The 21,377-nt window shown below is 48.7% G+C and overlaps 4 protein-coding genes across 4 annotated transcripts; 2 read left to right on the top strand and 2 right to left on the bottom strand.

The window, feature by feature from the left end:
- Nucleotides 1–577: 577 nt before the first annotated feature.
- BKA67DRAFT_662602 (uncharacterized protein) lies at nucleotides 578–4,182 on the top strand (the record flags this gene model as incomplete). The annotated part of the gene is made up of 2 exons (XM_046108034.1): nucleotides 578–830; nucleotides 887–4,182. 2 exons carry the CDS (start codon nucleotides 578–580, stop codon nucleotides 4,180–4,182), a joined length of 3,549 nt encoding a protein of 1,182 aa, XP_045954361.1.
- A 2,251-nt stretch (nucleotides 4,183–6,433) lies between these two features.
- BKA67DRAFT_662601 (heterokaryon incompatibility protein-domain-containing protein) lies at nucleotides 6,434–8,641 on the bottom strand (the record flags this gene model as incomplete). Its single annotated transcript, XM_046108033.1, has 1 exon — nucleotides 6,434–8,641. One exon carries the CDS (start codon nucleotides 8,639–8,641, stop codon nucleotides 6,434–6,436), a length of 2,208 nt encoding a protein of 735 aa, XP_045954360.1.
- Nucleotides 8,642–9,140: 499 nt separating this feature from the next.
- Nucleotides 9,141–10,994, bottom strand: BKA67DRAFT_594721 (uncharacterized protein; the record flags this gene model as incomplete). The annotated part of the gene is made up of 1 exon (XM_046105081.1): nucleotides 9,141–10,994. The coding sequence occupies one exon, from the start codon at nucleotides 10,992–10,994 to the stop codon at nucleotides 9,141–9,143; it is 1,854 nt and encodes a 617-aa protein (XP_045954359.1).
- A 5,543-nt stretch (nucleotides 10,995–16,537) lies between these two features.
- Nucleotides 16,538–18,569, top strand: BKA67DRAFT_578751 (putative sugar transporter). The gene is made up of 3 exons (XM_046103718.1): nucleotides 16,538–16,956; nucleotides 17,017–17,985; nucleotides 18,039–18,569. Exons 1-3 carry the CDS (start codon nucleotides 16,739–16,741, stop codon nucleotides 18,427–18,429), a joined length of 1,578 nt encoding a protein of 525 aa, XP_045954358.1. The 5' UTR covers nucleotides 16,538–16,738; the 3' UTR covers nucleotides 18,430–18,569.
- The last annotated feature ends 2,808 nt before the right edge of the window (nucleotides 18,570–21,377 follow it).

Below are 21,377 nucleotides of genomic sequence, written 5' to 3'. Positions count from 1 at the left end.
ACACGGGGGGCCTGATTGAGGGACGGGACGATCTTAGGGCGGGAAGTGGTTCGTCGACTCCGATTGTGCTACAACTCACCAACTCATGGTGTTACCACCATCACCAGTTCACACACCGCGTTGCCTGCAACTCATATGCAAGCGAACAAGTCCGGACAAGGGTGCCCAACGCTAGAACCCTAGGCCGTCCTCGCTCAATGTGATTGCCGACCTGCCCCATACGTGCTTTGTCGTTTTACTTCCTGCATCTGCTGGTATTTGTCTCTTGAGGAACATCTTGGTTATCGTTCGCGGCGCCAGGACCACGAGACGTATTCCTGTCTGTATCGCGGCCGATCGATTAGAAGGGAATGCGATTTCAGGAACCACCAGCAGAGCAGGCCACTTACTGTTGATGCTGAGGACTGAAGACTGAGGACCGAGGACAGAGGGGCACGAACCTCGTGCCATATAGTGAGGTTGGGGGCCGCCAGGGTCGGTTTCACCCGTGAACGCATCAATCGCATCGCACAGGAGGCAGCGAAGCGAATACCGTTTCCCCTAAGCGTTCACAGGATTTCATATTCAGCAAACAACAATGACATCCGCTCGCGACTCGAATACGCGACTTCGCCAGACACTCAATCCGCTACTGACTACTTCGTTAGGCGGATTCCATGGTCAATTGGCTACACCGCATTCCGCCATCTCCTCCACCGCACCGTATAATTACTCAGCCGCGCAAACACCAGCGAGCTCAGTCCAGCCATATAATCCGCAAGAATGGGCCCCATCGCCGGCTGTTCAACGTACTCATCAGTTCCCGCCTCCTGCGTCGCATGAACCACAATGTAAGATATCTCGCTGCAAGGTTGCTCCAGCATCATAGGACTTACATCCATCCCAGCGTCGCCACTCCCACCTCCCCCATATTCACCACCACGTAGCCAGCGGCCAGTCAGTGGTGTTTTCGAAACACCGCCAGCCAACACATCTGCTGCTCGCACGCCTTTAAGTTCTGCACACAGGCCATCACCAGAGCCGCAATGCGCCCAAAACTTCCCACCGCCTCCCGGAGCAGGTGGGAGAGGTGCGTCCCGGGAAAGACGATTTGGTCTCCCATCTTTGACCAGGCGACGGGACAGGGAGGGCGCCGAGTCCGCTAGTCCACCAGAACCGCACCCACCGTCATTAATATCGAGGCCACAGCCTCTGATGATTCAGGTCCCTCAGCTGTCAGAGAGAGGGGAGCCCACGCAACCAATTGCTCCTCCAGCCGCAAGAAGAGCTGCCTCCGCGAGTGCAATCGAGACTCCGACGTCTGCTAGGTCGCGTTCATCGTCACAATCACGTTGGGGGCATGGCATGCCTCTACCGCCACCGCCTCCAGGGCCGCCGCCGTCTAATTCGAGGTCGCAAAGTCTCAACAGGACAATAGACCCTAATCCTGTTCTATCTCCCCCAACCCGAAGGCCGCCTCCAAATGGTGTAACAGCATTAGGCCCCGTGCCTCCAACACCAGCGGATTGGGTTGACGACGAAAGGCAACATGCGAATCGGGCTGCGCAAGCTGGCTTGAGTATTGATACTGCCAGTGCATCTAGTGCAGCTACGCAACCGAGCGAATCCACCGAGTCAGGCTCGGCCTCAGCTGGAGGACACCTATCGAGAGCCGGCGCTGTTCGTGGCGAGAAGTCTCTGCGTGAGAGGCGCAACGAGAGCCGAACGAGACACAGCAGGGGTGAATCGAGCTCCAATGTCCCGCCTTTGGAAGATATTATGGTGCCTCAGGGCGCAGCCAGCCTGTCTAGGCAGTTCTCAGTTCGCAGAGGAACACCACGCAGTGCTGGAAGGTCTGCGCATGACATGCCGTGGCCCGGTGATCTCAATGATTCCAGAAATTCTACACCGAGGGTAGATTCTGCGGGGCTTCAACAGCCTGAAACACCAACGCCTCCCTTCTCACCACGCCCCCAGAAGCCGTACGTATTAACAGAGGCTGGACAGCCGTTGGCGCCCAAAGCTCTACCTACGCCTCCTCCGCAAAGCCGTTCCGCTTCAAGTTCCAGTTTTACTCGTACAGAGATGCACCACTCTATTGGCAGCCTCATACAAGGGGGCCCACCTTCAACACCGATGACGAAACAGGGAGTCATCAGTCAAACAGCCGAACAATTTTGCCAGAGCACCATCGAACGTTTTCGAGCATTTGCTGGAAAAGAAGCTGCAGCGGCGTCAGATGCGGATCGGGTCAAGTTGTTTGCTGACTTCTTTGTTAATGAATCTCGGCTTCGGAGAGAACGTTACAATTCTGCCATTGGTGCAATGGGTTCAGAGATATTTGACTTGACTCGAGATCTTTTCCGACCGATGAAACCCAGGAGAGATTCCGACAGCTCACAGGCGAGCGAATGGACCCCTCAGGTGTCTGCAACGAATCTTCGAAGTTCTACAAGTTCAACATTTGGAAGAGAGCCGGGGAGTCAACCTAACTCCGCACCAGCATCAGCGGGTGTCCCTATCTCGCCCGTTGGCGGCCCACCTAATGTAGCGTGGAACACGAATTACAAGCCTGCACTGTCACCAATTCTGAGTATGAGCGTCAGCGATGCGTTTGATGAGGCGGATTCTCGTGGCAGACCGGCAAGTCGTTGGTGGGAAGCAGATTCTACAGGTGAATCATCCCAAAAGATGGAAAGGTCAAAACGGGAGTCGAAATACATGGGCGTTCCTAAAGAAGCTCGAGAAGCGTTGCAGTGGAGGGATCCTCCAAATAGTGCAGAAGCATACGCCAGTTCCAGCAAAGGATACGGCCCCGACGAGTACCCTCCCGAGAAAACTGGCTGGCATGAGTCCGAACAGTCAAGTACCCCCCAACCCTTTAGGCGCTCATTACTTTCGCTCCCAGCATCGACCCCAAATACGCCATGCCCATTGCATGTAGACGTCTCCAGACTTGTGACTCTACCGCCTCCATACCCACGGCACCACCCTGCTGTAAATAACAATCACCCGGAGCTTATGGAGATCCGTGCGATCGTGCGCACTTTGAGCGATATGAAAGAGCTAGAGCAGATGAAAGCACAGTTCGCCAAAGATAACCAGCAGGTGCGAGGTGACGCTACGACGGCCGCAAAGGAACGTCGGCAAACCTTGAGAACGAATTTGCAGCAAGAGGTCAGCTCTGGAAACATGTCTTACGCAGATGCTGCGGCAATTGAAGCCGACTTGAGCGAATCAGAGCGGTCTCAATCAAAAGAGCTGGAAAAGAAATTGTTCGACCAGTTCCAAAACACGGTCGTTATGCCGTCTAATGAGGTGCTATTGGGCCGGATAGGTCAAGCGACCTCACTTTTTGACGAACTTCGCTCGAGGCTGTTTGTCGATACGCACACAAGCGATCCCAATCTTCCGCAGGAGGAAGGTGACGAGCAGCCAGAATTGCTCGAGAAACTGACCTTGCTCAAGTGGATCTTCGAGTCCCGTGAAATGCTGCATCGTCAAATATTCGACCTCCTCAGCGATCGAAATGACCGGTACAAAGAAATGGTGATAGCACCGTACCGGGTCTCGGGCAACGATGAGAAGTTGCGCAACGCTGAGGCATTCTTCGCCGAAGACGCCGAAAAGCGTCGTCTCGCTTTCGCAAATGAAGTCGTACAGCGCACTCTCGAGTTCCGTGGCGTAGTTGAGGAAAACGTCGAGCGCGGGATTGACATGCAGCTCAATGCATTCTGGGATATCGCGCCGCCGCTCAAGAGCCTCCTTGACAAGGTGCCTCAGAATCTCAGAGAGTTTCGAATCCAGATCCCGCCACATGAGTTCGAGGAAAATCCGAGCTACCACCAACACCCGTTGCAATACCTCTTCTCGCTTCTGCTGCATACTGAAAAGAGCACGTATCAGTTTATCGAGAGTCAGACAAACTTATTGTGTCTGCTACATGAAGTGAAAGAGGCTGTCATGGGTTCAAAGGGCAAGCTGAGCGAGGCGGAAGGGCTTCATGCAAGGAGCGTCGAGGAGGAAAGAAAGAAGGAACAAAAGCGCTTGACAGACGATCTCAAGGAAAAGGTCCGGGTGGTGCAAAGTCAATGGGACGAAGGTCTTGGTGAAGGGATCCGATTGGTCAAGGAACGTGTTGGGGAATGGCTACTAAGTACTGGGGGATGGGACGAGACGCTCGAAGATCTTGGTGTTGCATGATGAAGACTACGAGCTGTGTATTCGGCAAGGAACAAGGAACATGGAGGAAAGAGAGCGTGGGGAGCCTAAAGGAAAGTGCGACTTGTTCGTCGCACAACATTATTTCTCCTGTGCGCTGCCCTTTGGGATATGGAAGACTTTTATGATTGATGTTTAGATTATGGTATAGCAGTATAACTTACAGACCTTGGATTGCATAGGCTTTTCGCATATAGCTTACTTTTTTTTCATAGCGATACCCTCAATTGCGCTATTGACTTTCGCTGGAACTCTCACCTTGAAAGACATTATGCAACATTGGTCCAATTGAGACATTTCTCTGTGACACTTTTAACGATACACCCACGCAACTAACCAGGTTGCGTCCGAGGCGACCTTTTCGATCAGAAAGATCCCTCGTCTGACTGACGCTATTTTGCAATCTTTCCAATTTTTCTTTCTTTTTCTTTTCTTTTGTATAAGCAAGTCGCTCTTAGCTCTCAGGTTCGCTAAAGTGTACAAGCCAAAGCAAGCACAACTATATGAGCCACTGCTACGTGAAAGGTCTTGCGATCAGATTGTACCCGACCCGCTTGTTTGATGTAATTACCTCCGAATCCAACGGCACACCTCGTACCCACTGCCCAGACCTCATTTTATTGCCAGACTAAATTGCCTTTGGCTGACGCCTGTGTTCTGATTCTATCCAAGTTCAACTGCCAAGACTTTCAGGATTCAGTCAAGCAACCTTAAGTCGAGGCGACGCATGTCTTCAAAACGAACCTGTAGCATGGCTGTACCCATCCGCACGTTTGGTTGGCATGTGTTTTGACACGGCTATAGATACATGAATTGACCAATACCAAAGTCGAGAATATCTTCGAACTACACTCTTTCATAAAACACCCCTTCGCAAGCTCCGCATCGCAATGAGAACGACGTTATTTACTTTTCAGTCTCAGGGCCGATTCATCTGCCTCAATGTCTAGGATTTGATGCAACTGAGTTGGATGAAGACGATAAGGCTAGGAGAGTCTACTTGCTATTAGTAGAGCCCTCCTATGAATGGGATACCACCCACAGCGCTGAATTCCCCGATGCCAAGCTACCGGTACCGCAATTCGCAGATGCGTCGGATCCGAGTCTGACACGGAAACTGGCATCCTTGCCAATAGGGAGCGCATCGCAACGGTCCGTGTCGCTCTCATCAACTCCATCGTCTTCATGACAGCTGAGGAGATGTGTAGTGACGGTTGGTAACCACTGAACTTACCGATTTTCGCGGGATTTTCAGGTGTCTCGTGGCATCCCCAGCCTCAATTTTCTCATCTACAACCCCGTAAAGAACTATATGCTGCTCGCCAAGAGCAGTCGCCCAGACCTCAGATCTCTCGCCGTCTTACTGTCGATCGCCGATGGAGTTTCGCAGGGGCTATGCGCCACCGATATTAAAATCGACCACCACTTCGGCCACTTGAATTGCATTGACTCTGAGCACACCGGCTCACTCAGAAATGTGCGGTAGCAAGTCCAGCGGTGTGTATGAACCATAAAATGGAAGTATGAGTAAAACTCTTCTCAAAGGTTTCTTAGACGACGTTGAGTAAAATCTGTACTTCAGACGGTTTGGACGTGACCGAGAGATGACTGTATTTCGAGGCCTATGTAATGTTCTACAAATGTTGACCTGTGTCGGTGCTTCGTCTGGTATGTAAGTCTAGCACGAGCAGTGAATTGTGCTGATTTAGATGTGCGATCAAACTTCTGTCGACGAAATTTCCCAAATCAGTGGTTGTACAGCATTATCAGCATTAATAAAAAGTAGTTGGAGATTGACAACCGATAAGCCACTTTTTTAAATGGGCTAAAGATCGTGGAAAAAGGAAATGAAAAAAAAAAAAACCAGTGACTTTCGTCATCTCGAACTTGAAACTTGCAAAAAAGAAGATTGGCTGAGGGAGGACGGCTCAGCCAGAAGATAAGGATAATTCCTAGGTATGGGCGGACAACCACTACACCACTGTGACCTGTGACTTCGTGGACTGTTGATTGGGATCAATTTATTCAGGTTTATATATCGTTTGGTTGAGCATGCAATCTTTGTTCCTTTTGCATGGCGTACGAATGAGCAATGTTTAGAGTTTGGTCGTTAGGTGGGTGGTCGTGGCGGTGCCGAAGCAAGTTTGAGAAAGCCCTCGAGTAGGAGGCTGCATGAATGTGCGCGTGGCGATTGCATTGCTCTCATGAACTTGAGGCGCTTCCGCACTCGACATTAGAGGATGCAAGTAGTCTGAATGTCTTCATGATCGAAAAACTCTTCATTGGCTCTTCGTTCCCCATCCGTCTGGTCCTCATCGCTTACGTAGCGGACCTTCATTGCGAAGACTCCAATCCTCATGAACTCCGTCTTCACATTTTGCTCGGCAGAATGCAGCTGCTTGATTACAAGCCCAAGAGCGCGCCGTCTACAAGTATGCGTTACAAGCAACTGGATGCACTGCATAGATTGTGCTTCATGGACGTCTGAGAAGTCGGCTCTGTCTGCCTGAGTATCCAGAGCTATGGATAAGGTCCTCTCGTTCGGACTCCAAGCCTGTACTTCCTCGAACTTGATGAAGGATCTCAGGTTTCTCGAGCATCTGTTGGTGCCAATCAGCGTAATGATGGAGCCTTTGACTTCTAGGGAACCCCCGCGTACCATACCGTACGGCAATGATTTGTGGCAGAGCTGCACACTAATGTCCAGTATATTCGACATCACGTCGCTGGGATTGTGAAAGAACATTTTGCCAAGGGGCACATGTAAGAGGTTTCCGTCCATGCATGCCCAACTCCATGATGGAGCGCGAACATGCCAGGTCCCGTACCCAGGCCAGCATCTCCCGCTGGTGCTAGGATCGGTCGTCGCCCACAAGAGCTGTTTTCTGAAAACATCGGGCTGTTCAGTGTCGTGCAGCAATCCTGCATAGTATGTGATTGGCCGTCGAAAATGCTTCGATGATGTTAAAACAAACTGTTTCGCCACGGCAGAGATAGCTGGCAGTTTGTCACTCGAAACGCTCAAAGACCTTCGAGAGTAGCCCTCCACTATATTTTTCCATTCATCCCATGACGATGATTGCATGGGACTTGTTGCATTAAATACATCCGTATTGTTGACAGCCCTGTAGTCGAAATCATGTAAGGAACCTCCACACCCAACACCAGTGCGATGACACCTCCAGAAAAGTTGCCGGGAGGAGAATATAAGGAGACGGTGGCTAAGCATAGTCTCTTGGAGCGTCCAACCACGGCTTGTTGTAGGTTCAGAGCCCGGATTAACCTCGTGGTAGAGCAGCACCGAGCCAGTTGCACCGCTAGAAGTCTGGTAGGGAAGTCTGAAGGGACCAACATCGTGCAGCCCGCTGTCCTCTCTATGTTTAAGGAAGCCTTCTGTCGCCGCTGCGGAAGAGGCTGCCAAAATTGTTACAGCATTGGCTCCATAATAAGAAGACATTCGTGAGATCTCAATTGCTTTGTCATTTTCGTTGTCTTGCAATATGCATAAGGCATCGACCCACAGATAGCGTAAGCCCACCAGATGCGTGAATTTGATTGCGTCCTGTATCGTTTTAGGGAAGACCGACACATTTTGGCCGGCTTGAAGAGCCGTCCGAGACTCTTCGACTAACCGATGTTCTTGGGGACCTCCCCAGCAATAGGAAAGAGTTGCAAACCCGGCCTTTGCGACGCCTTGTCGTTCTTTTTCAGTTAATCCAGGCATCTCACTAAGATGTACTTTCAAAACATTCTCGTCATCAAGGGAGATGTTAAGAAGACGTGTGGGTAGATGCAAATGGCGCATTTCACTGTCTGTATCATTGTAAACTGGATCGCGGCATTCAGGATGCTCTTTGATGCACCTTCTCAGACAATCCTGTGCAAGGGCAACACTGTGGGAGCTGGCAACGTTGAGGTCCATCGGTCGTGTCCTAATATCGAATGCCGCTGGATCGTCGTCTTCGGCACAGGCGAATATCCCCGGACGAACGTCCACCACCCTAGTAGTGGAGACTTCTACCTGGATGCTCAGCTGATTCGCCCGGCCATAGCAGTACCTGCTCACCAGCCTGAAAGTGGCCTCACATAGGTCCTCTAGCCTCTCATTCCCGTTGGAGCCTGTGGCGTATTGCACCAGTAGCTCATCTAAAATCCATTGATAGAACGCGCATCCATCTTGCGCCGCCTCTATAGCACCGCGCATGCCGTGCCGAAGCACATGTTCCTCATGGTGCATTGGGGCTTGCCTGGCCCCTCTCACCTGGGGCAGCATGTAGCTGTCCAACGGACCACTGAGAACATTATGTCCACAATGTTGGCAGTGGTGGGGCCTAGCAATTGTAAAGGTCTGACGTGTGACGGAACCATCTGCCTCAAGAGCGAACTTCCTTTCCTGAAGGTAATGAACGGTTTCTGAGATGGCATCAAGATGCGAGTGCATTGTGAATTAGCTTGCAAAAGCCACCGAATTTCAAATTCAACCTTGTCTTAACGAGACCGCGCAAGGTGAAGGAAGCTAGAGGCGGGGCTGCCTAATCTTAGGTTAATAGTTAGATAAGGGAGTTGTCCTGTTATGGCGATGATCATTATCAGTTCAGCGATTGTGTGAATTTGCTACGAACGCTATCATGGGTGTAGAAATAACATAACATCATGTGTTTCAACGAAAGACAATCAGAGCTTCGCAACTTCATTGGCTCGAAGTAGAAGCTCACCAAGTCGACCTTGTAATCCTTAGCATTTCGTTGGATTGTTCCGCAATCAAACAGAAACATCTTGGTTGATTTAAGCAGCAGATCAATAGCGACTAGATTCTGTCTTACTGAACATCTGGTCCTACGGCTAAATAAATTAGTTTACAAATGACATAGTGAGGTTAAATTGTACAACAAGTATATTAGATCTTGACTGCATTTGTGACCCGCAATCTGCCGAAATGCCTACAGGTACTCTTTTGGCACGTACATTGGCATCGAGTCTTCCCACAAGCTATCTGTTACCATATGCTTATCTGATCCATCGGCGTTCATGACCATGATCTGTCCGTAAGGTTGGAAAGTATTATCGAAGAGTACGCACTCATCGCGGAAACCGTACATCCCAGTATTCCACATGATGCGACCGTCGAACGACCAAACGGCGTGGGCGTCGTTGGCCTGGCTGTCAGTGACGCGGTTCAGGTCGCTGCCGTCGGGTCGAATCGTCATGATGTCGAAACGATCTTCATACCAGCGGCTGCCGTACTCCAACGTCCAATTGACCTGGCGAGTGAAAACGATAAGTTCTCCGTCCGGCGACCAGCCGGGCGTGTTGTCCCAACCCTCTGTAAGTATACTCGTCTCTCTAGTTGTCAGGTCAAGAATGCGTAGGCCCAAAGGTGCCTCGCTGGTGCGGTTCCATAGACGGTAGACGACACGGGTACCATCGGGCGACCATGACGGGAATCCGGCATTCAGCTCATAGGGAGTTTGAGTCAGATCTTCAAAACCGCTGCCGTTGGTGTTGGTGATGTAGATGGTGGCTGGGTTTGCGTTGCGGTTGAAGAACCATGTACCAAAACCAACAGCAATCTGGGAGCCGTCGGGAGAGAATGTAGGTTGGAACGCGCCTCCAAGGCCCGACTGGATATAAGCAAATTCAGTCGAGTTACTGGGGTCCCAAACATCGTACACATCCAAGACATCTTCAAGCTCCGTATATTCAGGCGTCGAAACAACAGCAGATGAGTTACCAAGCTGCTTCTGGGTGAAAGCGATGCGGCTAGTGGCATTGTTGAGCACGGGAAATACATCCATGAATCGATAGTCCCAGTCGCTGTCCCAGCTGAAGAGCTCACGGCCCGCTGGCCGTTGCTCCCAAGAGAGCACCTCATAGACGACTTTGGAACCGTCAGGTGACCAGGATGGATCACGCAGCCAAGTATGATTGAAGGCTTTGTGCGAGGTGTCAGGTGCAGTGTAGTTAATACCTTCGCTAGAACCGCCTTTGATGAGGTAACCTATATTGCTGCTGTTGCCAATATAGTGCTGACCAACTTTGAGAAAGTCACCAGAAGTATGGTTGAGGACATCAAGACCAGTAGCCACATCGACACTAAGAATCTGGCCTGCAATGGTTGCCATCTGACTGGCTGTTCCATGCGATGAGTAGGTGTCTTCGCGCGATACCCTATTGTATAAAATACGGCTCCCATCGGGCGACCAGGAAGGTGTACCGAGAGAATATCCATCTTCAGTGATGAGCTGGCGGAGGTCGGATCCATCAGGCCGGACGACGTAGATTGACAGCGTCTGAGTATGCTCCCAGCCTGTCCCTTCTCCGTGACCTGTCCATTCTGTGTTGCGATCAGAGCTAAAAGCAACCCATTCGCCATCCGGAGACCATGAGGGTCGGTAGTGACCCTGGGGAGCGACCTTGCTGGGGCGTGTAGACTCTGTGTCGGTCAGGTTATGGGCCACACCCGTGGTCAAGTCCTTGACCCAGATATTGGCGGTATAGTTTCCTTCGGTCGAAACATAGGCAAGCTTGGTACCGTCAGGAGACAGGACGCCAGAGTCCTCAAACCAGTCCGTTGACACAAGCGTCTCCAGTCCAGTACCATCGGGTTTCACGCGGTATAGGTCAGACTGACCATCGCCGCGCCGTTCGCTAGTGAAGATGATCCAGTTGCCGTCGGCCGACCAAGAAGGGTGATAGTCCATGACCCAGGTCTGATTGCTCATCAAAGGAGCTGCGTTACTACCGTCGGCATTGGCGATGTAGAGCTGCGAGCCGCCAGGGGCAATTCGATTCATGTAGAAGATACCAGCTTTGTCAGTCGTTGTGTTTTGAACATGAGTGCCAGCATCGGCTGTGGTGGTTGTGCGCCCCCCAGCATAGGGACAAGCGCCAAAGGCGCCGCCCGTAATGAAGCCAAGGATTCCGACGGAGAATAACCAACGCATCTTGGATACAACGACGGTGAGGACCGATATGAATAGAGTAGGAATGCAGTCGAGTCGCTGTCAAGTGAGGCTTGATCAAGACTTCGACTGGGCGTCGAACATCTTAGCCACGCGCTTGGTCGCTCGTACCAAGAGAGCTTTATACTCCTCACGAATAATAGACCCCCGTCGAGGCCCCTGCTGTCATCTCATGGGGCAATGGGTCCAGTTGCTCGCCTCTCCGTTCAGACCCATCCTTACGCCGAGCTCATATTTGCATCTAACATAAGAAGCTACTTCATGCCACGGCTTCGTGTCTTGGCATTACCACGTTGAAGGTAGAAATAGTGGATCTTTTGCGAAATGGAGGGATTATCCTTTACTTGATTTCACCAATGCCGGATTCTTTAGATATAGGCGGAGTTCTATTGGGGCTTGGACCCACATTCCGGAACCTCCACCCTGGCGCGAAGCTTTCGATCTCCGAGCTAGAAATTTGGCAAAGATCCTAGTTACCTGTTTGCCGTATCTGGCACCATTTACCAGCCTTTGGGTTTGATGATTGCGCAACATTTCCACCGTTATACCTGAATATGCTGAGAGATTGTCATTTACGTCAATTTCACTGTGCATTCCAGAACTCAACTGGAAGCAACAAGTAGGAGCCAAAAAGGTGCAAGTGTTGAGGGGCGATTGCGAGCGTTGGTTAGCCTTGAAGATCGTTCCTTGATGTATGCTAGACTGATACATATGCTGGAAGAGGCCCTTGTCGTATCGCGAAGTGGGAAAGAGATTGCACGGGAGGCATTTTGTTAATGAGAGCCAGAAACTTTGTTCGGACGACCGAGTATAGACTCGGCTGCAGGGATTTTCTTTGGTGATTAGTGCAATTGCTCGACCAATCAGACCGTGTAGTCTTCAACAATTTATCCCAAATAAAGTATAGTGCAATTCTCGTAATCGGTGCCAAGGCAGCGAATGATCTTTCTGTAATATGGACTCGGATTTAAAAGTTCAGGGGTGAAAACATCGCTGGGCCATGCATAGATTGAAACGCGCTATTTCGACAAATGCTCTCAATTTTGTGTTATTATTGCTTCCGATGTAGTGAATTAGCCCATTATTATAATTGCACAAATTAAATCTCAATTGCGACTATAATAAATTCTATTATCGTGTGTTATATCGGAAGAAGCACCGGAGGGCATCAAAAATGGGGGGAGGGGTCATTAGCCGGGCTGCATATTCCTAGCATATGCGGTGTTAATACTGACTTTTGTGTAGCCACTGTAAGGTTCGAATCAAGAGGAATTTTTATGCCTGCTTGTTTCCAAGAAGAAACTGTTTAGACACCTACCAATGCCTCAATCAAAATTTCCAACATTATTGGGCTGAACAGGCCGTTGACCTTTTTTTTCATCTTTTTTTTTCTCAGGCCCAAAAATTTCCGATGGAGAGTGAACGCGATCCGTAAGCTCTTGCGATCATCAACTCATCAGCTGTCTGCTCAGTCGATGTGCCTAGCTCGTTGAGCTACACTATCATTGTACAAAATTTCAGGGTCAGGAGCAGAAAATTGAACGAGGTGTTATCGCATCTTTCCGACAATCTAGCTCTGAGCTCGATGAGGGCCTAGTCGAGCTGGCATGAGTGATTCATCGAGATTCCGTGCTGCGAACGGCCTACTATGGGATAATGAGTGGCTCTGATCCACTACGCCATATCTACATCATGCCGTATTTGCTTGGAATGGCCTGTGTTCAAGCGCTTTGTTGTCACGCCAATTTGTATCTTGAGGTAGAGGTCAAGCACTTTCGTTTCATAACGCATCTCGCTGGCTAGTAGCAACGTGAAAATTACCCTGGTCATGCTGGTGATGTCTTTCAATCCCCTCGTGGCTAATCGCAAAGCAAGACTATATTCTGGGCATGGATTGCCGTGAAGTCTTTGTATCATGTATGCCAGCTGCACGTGATATCGAATCCATCCTCATCGCTCGACCGAGCTAGATCCCTGCAAAGCGCCCGAGTACAAACTTTATGCAGTTTCTATCAGACCAGACTTACTCTTCACTCAATAGTAAACCCATTTAAAAGCATGTGAGGCGGCAGCCGTACTGGAAACAACTGCTATTGAGAACCTGATGTCTGTTTAAGTCGTAGACACGTTTCCACAGCTTGTTCGAACATTCACTCTTACAAGTCCATTTTCTACAATCTCCTATCACTAGAGGCATGGCATGTCTTTCAGAAAACTCCAAGTGTCTGGTACAGCGAGGATAGTCGATCCTATGTCCTCGGATGGCATTAGCTAGGAGGCCCTATGACCATTTCTTCGAATCTGAGGGCAATATCGGGGCGACGATATATACCTATAACATCACGACATCACCGAGAATAGATTCTGGCTCCCAATCTAAGTTGTTCTTTTTGATAGTCTCCGGCGCTCTGAGAAGTATTACAAGAAAGTTGCGGACGCTATGCTCGTTGAAAGCATCAAACAATATTTGACACGGTTTCAAATCGTTCAGCATAAAAAGCCACAAGTAAGATCTTATGATAAGCCAGTAATGTTTTCAATGACTTTTTCACTAAAGGTAAACTCAGGAGGTCGTGGTGTCGTCATCAAATCTGGAAGGGGAACCCCAAAGAAATCAGCTCAGACCCACAGACTTGGACTCATCTCTCTAGGCTGGGAGTGCCCGTCTGGACTTTTCAGAACGTTTCGGCATTAAACTTTTGCCCTATTGTATGAAGAAGCTAACTATTTTTGTCATACCAGTATCTCAGGCAGGCTTTTCTAATTGTGGGATCAAGAAGCCGACAGAGAAGGATCCTCTCATAATTGCTGTTTCTGAAAAGTCCTTCTCCAAGGGGTTTGGATGTCTAGTCATCTCAAAGTCTTTTTATTACGAATAACACGACTCTATGCCCAACGAGCCCAGGATCTGTGTGCAAGGACTTCAATTATACCACACTTCATCTTACGGTTCTTAATGGTAGCGCAGATGATATCGGTGCCCTGCTAGAAAAGGGTGCTGATCCCTGTGCCATTTCAATAAAGAGTATATTTCTGTACGAGTATTTGCCAAAATCATATGTATAGTTGGAAGGTTTAAAGCCAACAAGCATACTCATGACATTATCTTAACTCTTCAGACGCTTGAAATTACTCTTTGAGCCAATACCAAGCAGCACAGTAACATACAACCACTTTCTACACTTGATCAGAGCTCAAACAAACTTTGCTCCACTTGCTGGCAGGTAACGAGGAGCTCATGACGGATCTTCGCATATCTTCAAATCTGTCCTAGAAATCCGTCGTCGTTTAAGTCTCCATATCAACTCTCCAGACATTCACGGAGACACTCCACTTCACTACGTTGCTATCCTCCCGAAAAGCCGACATCTATTCATCTGCAGTCAACTACAGAGCATGGGTGCTGATTTGAGAATGTGCAACGTTCACGGAATGACCCGAAATGATGTCAGGACTTGGGGCCACCTACATCGACATTCAAGACCGGAAAGTGGCAAGAGCGAGAGCGAAAGAGGAGAGCGATAGTGAGGATGACAACAGTTATAGCTGTCGAGCGATGTCAGGAGCTTATGTACAATTGTTCTTCAAAACCGACATCCGAGACAAGCTCCTTTGATGGCAGAACAAAAGATTCTAATACAGTATAATTTGCGAGGAGCATGGTGTATTCTCGTGCTTCTGGACGGCTCTGCTAAAGGGCGTTCGTTTAAGCAAGCCTGGAACGTGGAAAAGGGGAAGATGGTTTATTTCGACGACAACAGGCGGGTGCGCCTTTAGTATTGGATCTTGATATTAGACATGTCCGTGCGTGTGTTGGATCGAAGGGTTGTATAGTTGTTCTCCAAGGAAATATCATCACAATCAAGCTTAAAACTCGAACTTAATAGTAACTCCAAGAGATAGCATACATCCGCTTCATCTCGTAGCCTTCATCACACCATCCACGAACATCTCTCTAACAGGTTTCTTCTTCCGCGCGACTTACACGATGAAGGTCAAGAAATGGCCAAATGACATGAAGCAACGACTGCCGGTCAGCACGAGTGCCGTTTAGTATCCCGAAGATGATCTGGATAGAATTTTCCATCGTCGTCACACGCACCCCGACCAAGGCCAGTAGATTAGTATGTATACCAGGAGGGGAGAGCAAGAGTGGGGTGATCAAGAGCAGAGATTTACAAAGAATGGTCGGCCGGCGATATGGAAACGGAGGTGAAAGTTGCGACCTTAGGGGTTACCGAGCCCCGCCACCGTCAGTATTCCGTATCGCAGGTTGAGGCTTATCCAGGGCAGGCCAGCAGAGAGGCTCGTCTGCCCTCTCAATAGCCATGAGTCCGCTTCGTAGTTTGTTCAGGGCAGAACGGACACGATGCCGGGTCCTCCAAGAGCTTTGGTTATCACTGGCCGTTTTGAGACCCGCCAATGCTCGCCACTCGACTTGCCAGCTCAGCAATGTGTTTTAACCGATTTAGTCATTATCGGGAACCATTACTCATGCACACACCACCACTAATTTTGATGCCAAGCAAAATCATGTCTATACTCTTGACGACATGGTTGATGTTATGGGCGAATTGCCACGCTATTATCCAGCATGTTGCTTTATCAGCAATGGAACGAGGCTCTTGCATACGCTCTTCCTGGGGGAGAATAATATGAAAAGTAATCGTTTCGGCACCGTTTTCTACTACGAAAATGTCAAAGGTTCATTTGGGAAACAGAGGTATTGTCATTTGAAGCTAACATCGCTAATCCTTGCGCGTTGAAATTTGGCGCTGAAGTCTCAGACTGGTACAGTAGATTGGACGTCCGCCGACCAAATAAAGCGAATTGTTGATACGAGTAGAACGGCCTCGACCATCCAAATAGTTCAATTTGATTATTCCAATTTCTGCAGAGAGACACCAGGTTTTGCCAAATTTCTGATTATCGTTGTGGACGCCACTCCACGAAAGTGGCGTCAAACGACTCCTAAGTTCTTCGGACTGATAAGGGCTGACATGCATTTAGTCGTGGATCACTCTTATTACTACGCTTGTAGATATATCAAGTATCTCCTAGACGAATGATTTGAGACACAGGTAACAAAGTTAAACACTAGACACTAGGGCTGTGTGAGGCGTAAGATCATTACACCCATCGCGACTCAGCTGAGACACGCATCCACCTAGGTTGCTTCTTAAAAGACTCCTTTGCGGGGTTTTGCTGTGATTAAACTTGAAGGCTTGCGTTTGAGAATCGAGCAATATTTGAATTACATGTGGCGGGTTGATTTGAGACAGTCGTTCATTCGTAATTTGTACTTGTACCGTTATGCTCCATCCGTGTCAGCAACTAATAGTTTCGCGTTCCTGTATTTCTAAGGAACTTTTGATATTCAACAAACCCACGAGCCTCTTTGAAGTGGCTCACTACGTGCTACTCGACTACCGTGTAGCGAAGTCATCAAAGAATAGGCTTTTCATCAATCTTTGATATTGGGTCTGCGTTTCAACGCCATTGTCCCTCTCACGAACTGGCGTGAGCGTGTCCGAAGCTCTCTGCCCCCTCGTGTAAGAAATCGACCGATCGCCATTATGAGTTCAGTACAGTCACAGAAATCCTCGTTTCAGACGATGTTCCGGCCAGTGCATCCTCTGGAAGAAATACCAAGGGCTAGACGCCGCTCAATTATGATATCACTCAGAGCACATCCAAAGGTCGCAGCATACTGTTTCGCTTTGAGTCTATCAGCCCTTTTGACTGGTTATGATGTAGTTATCGTCGGCTCGATAACAGGACTACCCCTTTTCCAGTGAGAGGATGAAGACACCTACATACTGTCCATTTGAACAACACTGACAATGCGCCGTAGAAAGAATTTTGGTGAATCCCGTGGGAATATTCCCATAATACCGTCCCTATGGCTTGCACTCTGGAGCGCCTTGACTTTTTTTGGTCAGATGATTGGCTCGATCCTGGGTGGATGGTTGCAAGACAGGAAGGGGCGACGCCCAGCATTGCTTCTGGGTAGTAGTGTATCAGCAGTAGCTATCGCACTATGCTATACATCCGATATACCTGTCGAGATCAACGCTCGACGGGGTTTATTCCTCGCCGGCAAAATTGTCATGGGGGTTGCACTTGGTATATTGATGTCAGCAACCCAAACAATCATTTCAGAGTTAGCTCCACCTCCCCTCCGAGGTCCAGTGCTGGCTCTGATCCCGACGAACACCCTTCTCGGGCAGCTCATAGGGGCAGGTGTCGTGTTCGCCCTCTCTCACAATCCGACGCGGTGGTCATACCTAATAGCTATTGCAACTCAGTGGCCATTGTCCTTGCTAATCTTCTCGATCGCCCTTACCACACCAGAGAGCCCGGTCTACCTTATTACTAACGGCCAGTATAGCAGAGCCTTGAGATCATTAGCGAGACTGCATACTTCTAGGGTCGACCTGCCGACCAAACTAGAGCAAGTCCGACACTTCGTCATTCATGAAGAGAACTTCTCCCATGCACACGCCTATTTGGACTGCTTTAGACCCAAGCATAGACGTCAGACTATGATAGTTCTCTTTGCTGGGATTATACCACAATTATTTGGCCTTACCATCTTATCGCAAGCGAGTTACTTCATGCAAATAGTGGGCATGGCACCAACATTGAGCTTTATTGTCCTTATATGTGGAATCAGTCTTGGTCTTATTGCAAACATCGCTGGGATCTGGACACTTAGCAAGATTGGGAGGCGCAAATTGATTCTCACATCTTTGTTGGCGTCAGCATTACTTTGGTTGGGTATGGGTATTGCTGGGTTCTGGTCAGGACAAATCACCATTTGGTAAGAGAGCTTCCATTCATCCCGGTGTTGCAACACTACTTATTTCCATACAGGTACACAGCTGGCACTTTGATGGCAGTGGTAGTTGTTAATGGTCTCGGCTCGTGGCCGGCTTCGTTTGCCGTAGCGGGCGAGACATCTTCGCTTCTGCTTCGCGCGAAAACTCAAGGTCTCAACTGGTTTACGAACAGTCTTCTTTCCGGTATCCTGAGCATTGCAATACCTTATACGTTTAATCCAGATGCTGGCAACATGAGAGCCAAGACGGGGTTTGTCTTTGCAGGTCTTTGTCTTGTTGGTGCAATGGTAGCTTGGGTAATTGTTCCGGAGATGATGCACCGAGACCATGCAGAGATTGAGAAGATGTTCGAGCTTGGCGTTGGAACTCGAGCTTTCAAAAATTGGTCTGCGTCAGACGATACTCAAGAACTCCGAAGTATGTAGCATTGGAAATCAAGTAAATGAATTTACTTGATGGGCTGAAAGATTATCGGCGTGTATTCATAGTTTAGTTTACATTGTATTCAATCAATCGCAGAGCTTGCCTGATCCGGCGCTGGCCATGATGTCATCGCCAACCCTAACTCTCATGTTAAGAGGGCTTCGAATTGACGCTGCTGGACTCCTTCGCTGCATTTTCGAAGCGTTGCGATTGGAAATTGATTTTAACGCACCTAGTTTCAGAGGTTTCGCAGAAACCATATCCAGGAGCGACCGCGAGCATGATAGGCTTTATGCCTGTCTTTCTGGTGGAATCTCTTGGCATCAATGTTGGCTTCGTACGGAGTACTGAGGAACCAGACAAGAACCACTTGATACATAATTAGCCGTTAGCGTCAATGCTAGAGCCTGGCACAATGCCTCACACTCATCCTTGGCCACTCGGGACGTGATGATATGTGCACCTTAAACTCAGATAGGACAATATTGAACATCGGCAGAAGATTAGTACTAGGTATCGTGGTTCCGGTTCCCCGGTGCTGTGTTATTGGTTAATGTACCACCACACTCCGCCTCTGTTTCGAAGCAGTTTATCGGACGCTTAACGTTAGACTACTCGGAGTATTTCGCCAAGAGGTCCACAAGCCAGCAGCCAAATTTAGTGCATCTGCCCAAACCGCCATCTCCAGCTTCTTCCGCTTATTCGTAGATACGAATATTCTGGTCACTTGCTCAAATCTGGATATCGCTCAACATTGCAGGCGATACTTTGACCTTATTTGGTAAGCAAAATACTTAAATCTACTTTATCCACTCATTCAAGATATCATTTGCTTCCGAAAAGCAGCTCGTCGAAAGCAAATAATGTTGGCCTTATGTGTCGACTCCGTGGCTAGACGGGGCGGCACAGCTGACAAACACCCACGACATCTGGGAACTATTCGCACACATATTAAAAAAAGTCGCTGTGTCTCATAGCAAAAGAAAAGGGTTTGATATCGACGCGGTCGGCCAACCTTCCAAAAAGGAAAGCGTGATTCAGTCAGAGCTAGTTGGTCCATTTTTGCAACTGTGATAGTCCAGCTCATGCGACGCATTACATAGCCTGTGGTTTTCGAATAATGCCAATATTTGAAGTATTAAGAGCCATCATTATGCTTCAACAGCTTATTTCTTCTTCTTTTGTAGTTTTATAGCAAGCTACTGGAATACATAAACTACAATCTGACTCGGACCTGGTGCATAGACCGAGGAACAAAGCCGCTGAGTTTCCAAAGAATGCGGAGTTGAGAGCTGGACGCTGTCGTGTATTTTATTCAACCCGGGCCAATGATAGAGTCAACTTTAGACAGAATAGCCCTAGGGAAATTGCAAACGAATATTGGTGGATGGGAGCACCCGAAGACGCCATGACCAACGCGCTCGCACTGCGGACCTTTCCCCCCCTTTCAGTATGACTAGTACAATATGACACCACGCACGGTGGTAAATGCCCTTTTCCTGAAGTGATAGTGCCCTGCAGCTTAGATTATCTATGAGACAATTACTTCGCTTGCCGTGTTTTGTGTAGTAGTGATTGTCACGCAATATGCACACCCGGCAATTGAGAAAGCTACAGATCTGATTCTATACTAAAGATATACACTGAATTATGCGTTCCTTTCAAGCGTCCCTCTCAGTCGTAGGCTATTTTGATTGTTCCTCGATACATCCAACCGTATTATCACATCACTTTCAATAAATACTCGCCATCGATCATCAGACTGAACAGATGGTGCGTTCCTGCCAAGGTCCACCAACCAGGAACTGAAAACTCCCATCCAAGATGCAAGTGGCCACACCTACCAGGACCTAATGCTTGTTTTATCCAAGCGAATAATATAGCTGGATGATGAGCTCATATTTGCCTATTCGTAATTCGCCAAATTGTACCGCAAGCAATAGTCAAGTACTTTGTATACACACATTACAGCTCAACCAAGCATGCAGAACACCTGGTATGATGTTCTTCTAGACAACAGTTCGCTTGCATCATGGCGTTAGATGGCGTGAGATTCCACTACTGCCACAGATCCGGTCTGGGTTTTATCGAGACGCGATGCAGCCTCCCATCGAACAGATTTGAGCTTGCTGTGGGAGTGGCTGGAATGCTTATTGTCATACCCATTTCCATTGGAACAATCTAACATGACTTGCATCGTCACATGCATTTACCCACCGCTAGTAGAAAAGCAAGCCACGTTCTGTGTGAAATTTCCGCATTAGAACCCCTGAGTCGTCGTTGTTGAGTTGAGCCCGCGAGATTGTCATGAATATCATTGCCGAGAAGTGTTCTCGCATGTTCTGAGCCCCGATGACTCTAATATTCTTGGTTTGCAAGGGTGTGTAAGCATTACGCACTTTGCTGATCGACTGTCCTTCACACCTATTAGTGCTCAGATAAGCTAGTGATGCTGCAGAGAAACTGTGCCCGGATAGACAATCTTGTACTGGGATGTTGCTTGAGTACGGACACGTGTTTGAGTCGTCACTCCGATTGTGCAGTTAAGGGGGCCATTATAACTGCTCTGTTATTCTCCCAAGAGCAGGGGGGGGTGGCGGTACAATGAAAATTCTTCCATCCAAAGTGTTTGATTTGTGGTCGTGTGAGGCTGCGGGCCTACATTTTCGAAAAGTGTAATTCGTGTGAGCGTTTACTAGAGGATGGATGAGCCGTGACCACCCCATGACATGCTCAAATGATGGTGTAAAGGAAGTGTGAAAGCGTCCGCAGAGGAAATGATTATAAAAAGAAGAGCTTACGTTGCGATCTTGTTCTTGCAAACTTTCCGAACAACAGTATCCTACTGAACACTTCTTGTTTTCGTCACCTTTCAGTTGCTCTTTTATCAGTAGTCTTCAAAACCTTCTTCCCCTGTCTAGTCGAAGACAACCTCTCTACAACATCCAAG

Source organism: Truncatella angustata (genome assembly GCF_020726525.1).
Source record: "Truncatella angustata strain MPI-SDFR-AT-0073 chromosome Unknown BKA67scaffold_8, whole genome shotgun sequence".
Lineage (NCBI taxonomy): Eukaryota > Fungi > Ascomycota > Sordariomycetes > Amphisphaeriales > Sporocadaceae > Truncatella > Truncatella angustata.
Note: the sequence above shows the minus strand (reverse complement) of the source record. Positions and strands in the feature narration are given on the sequence as shown.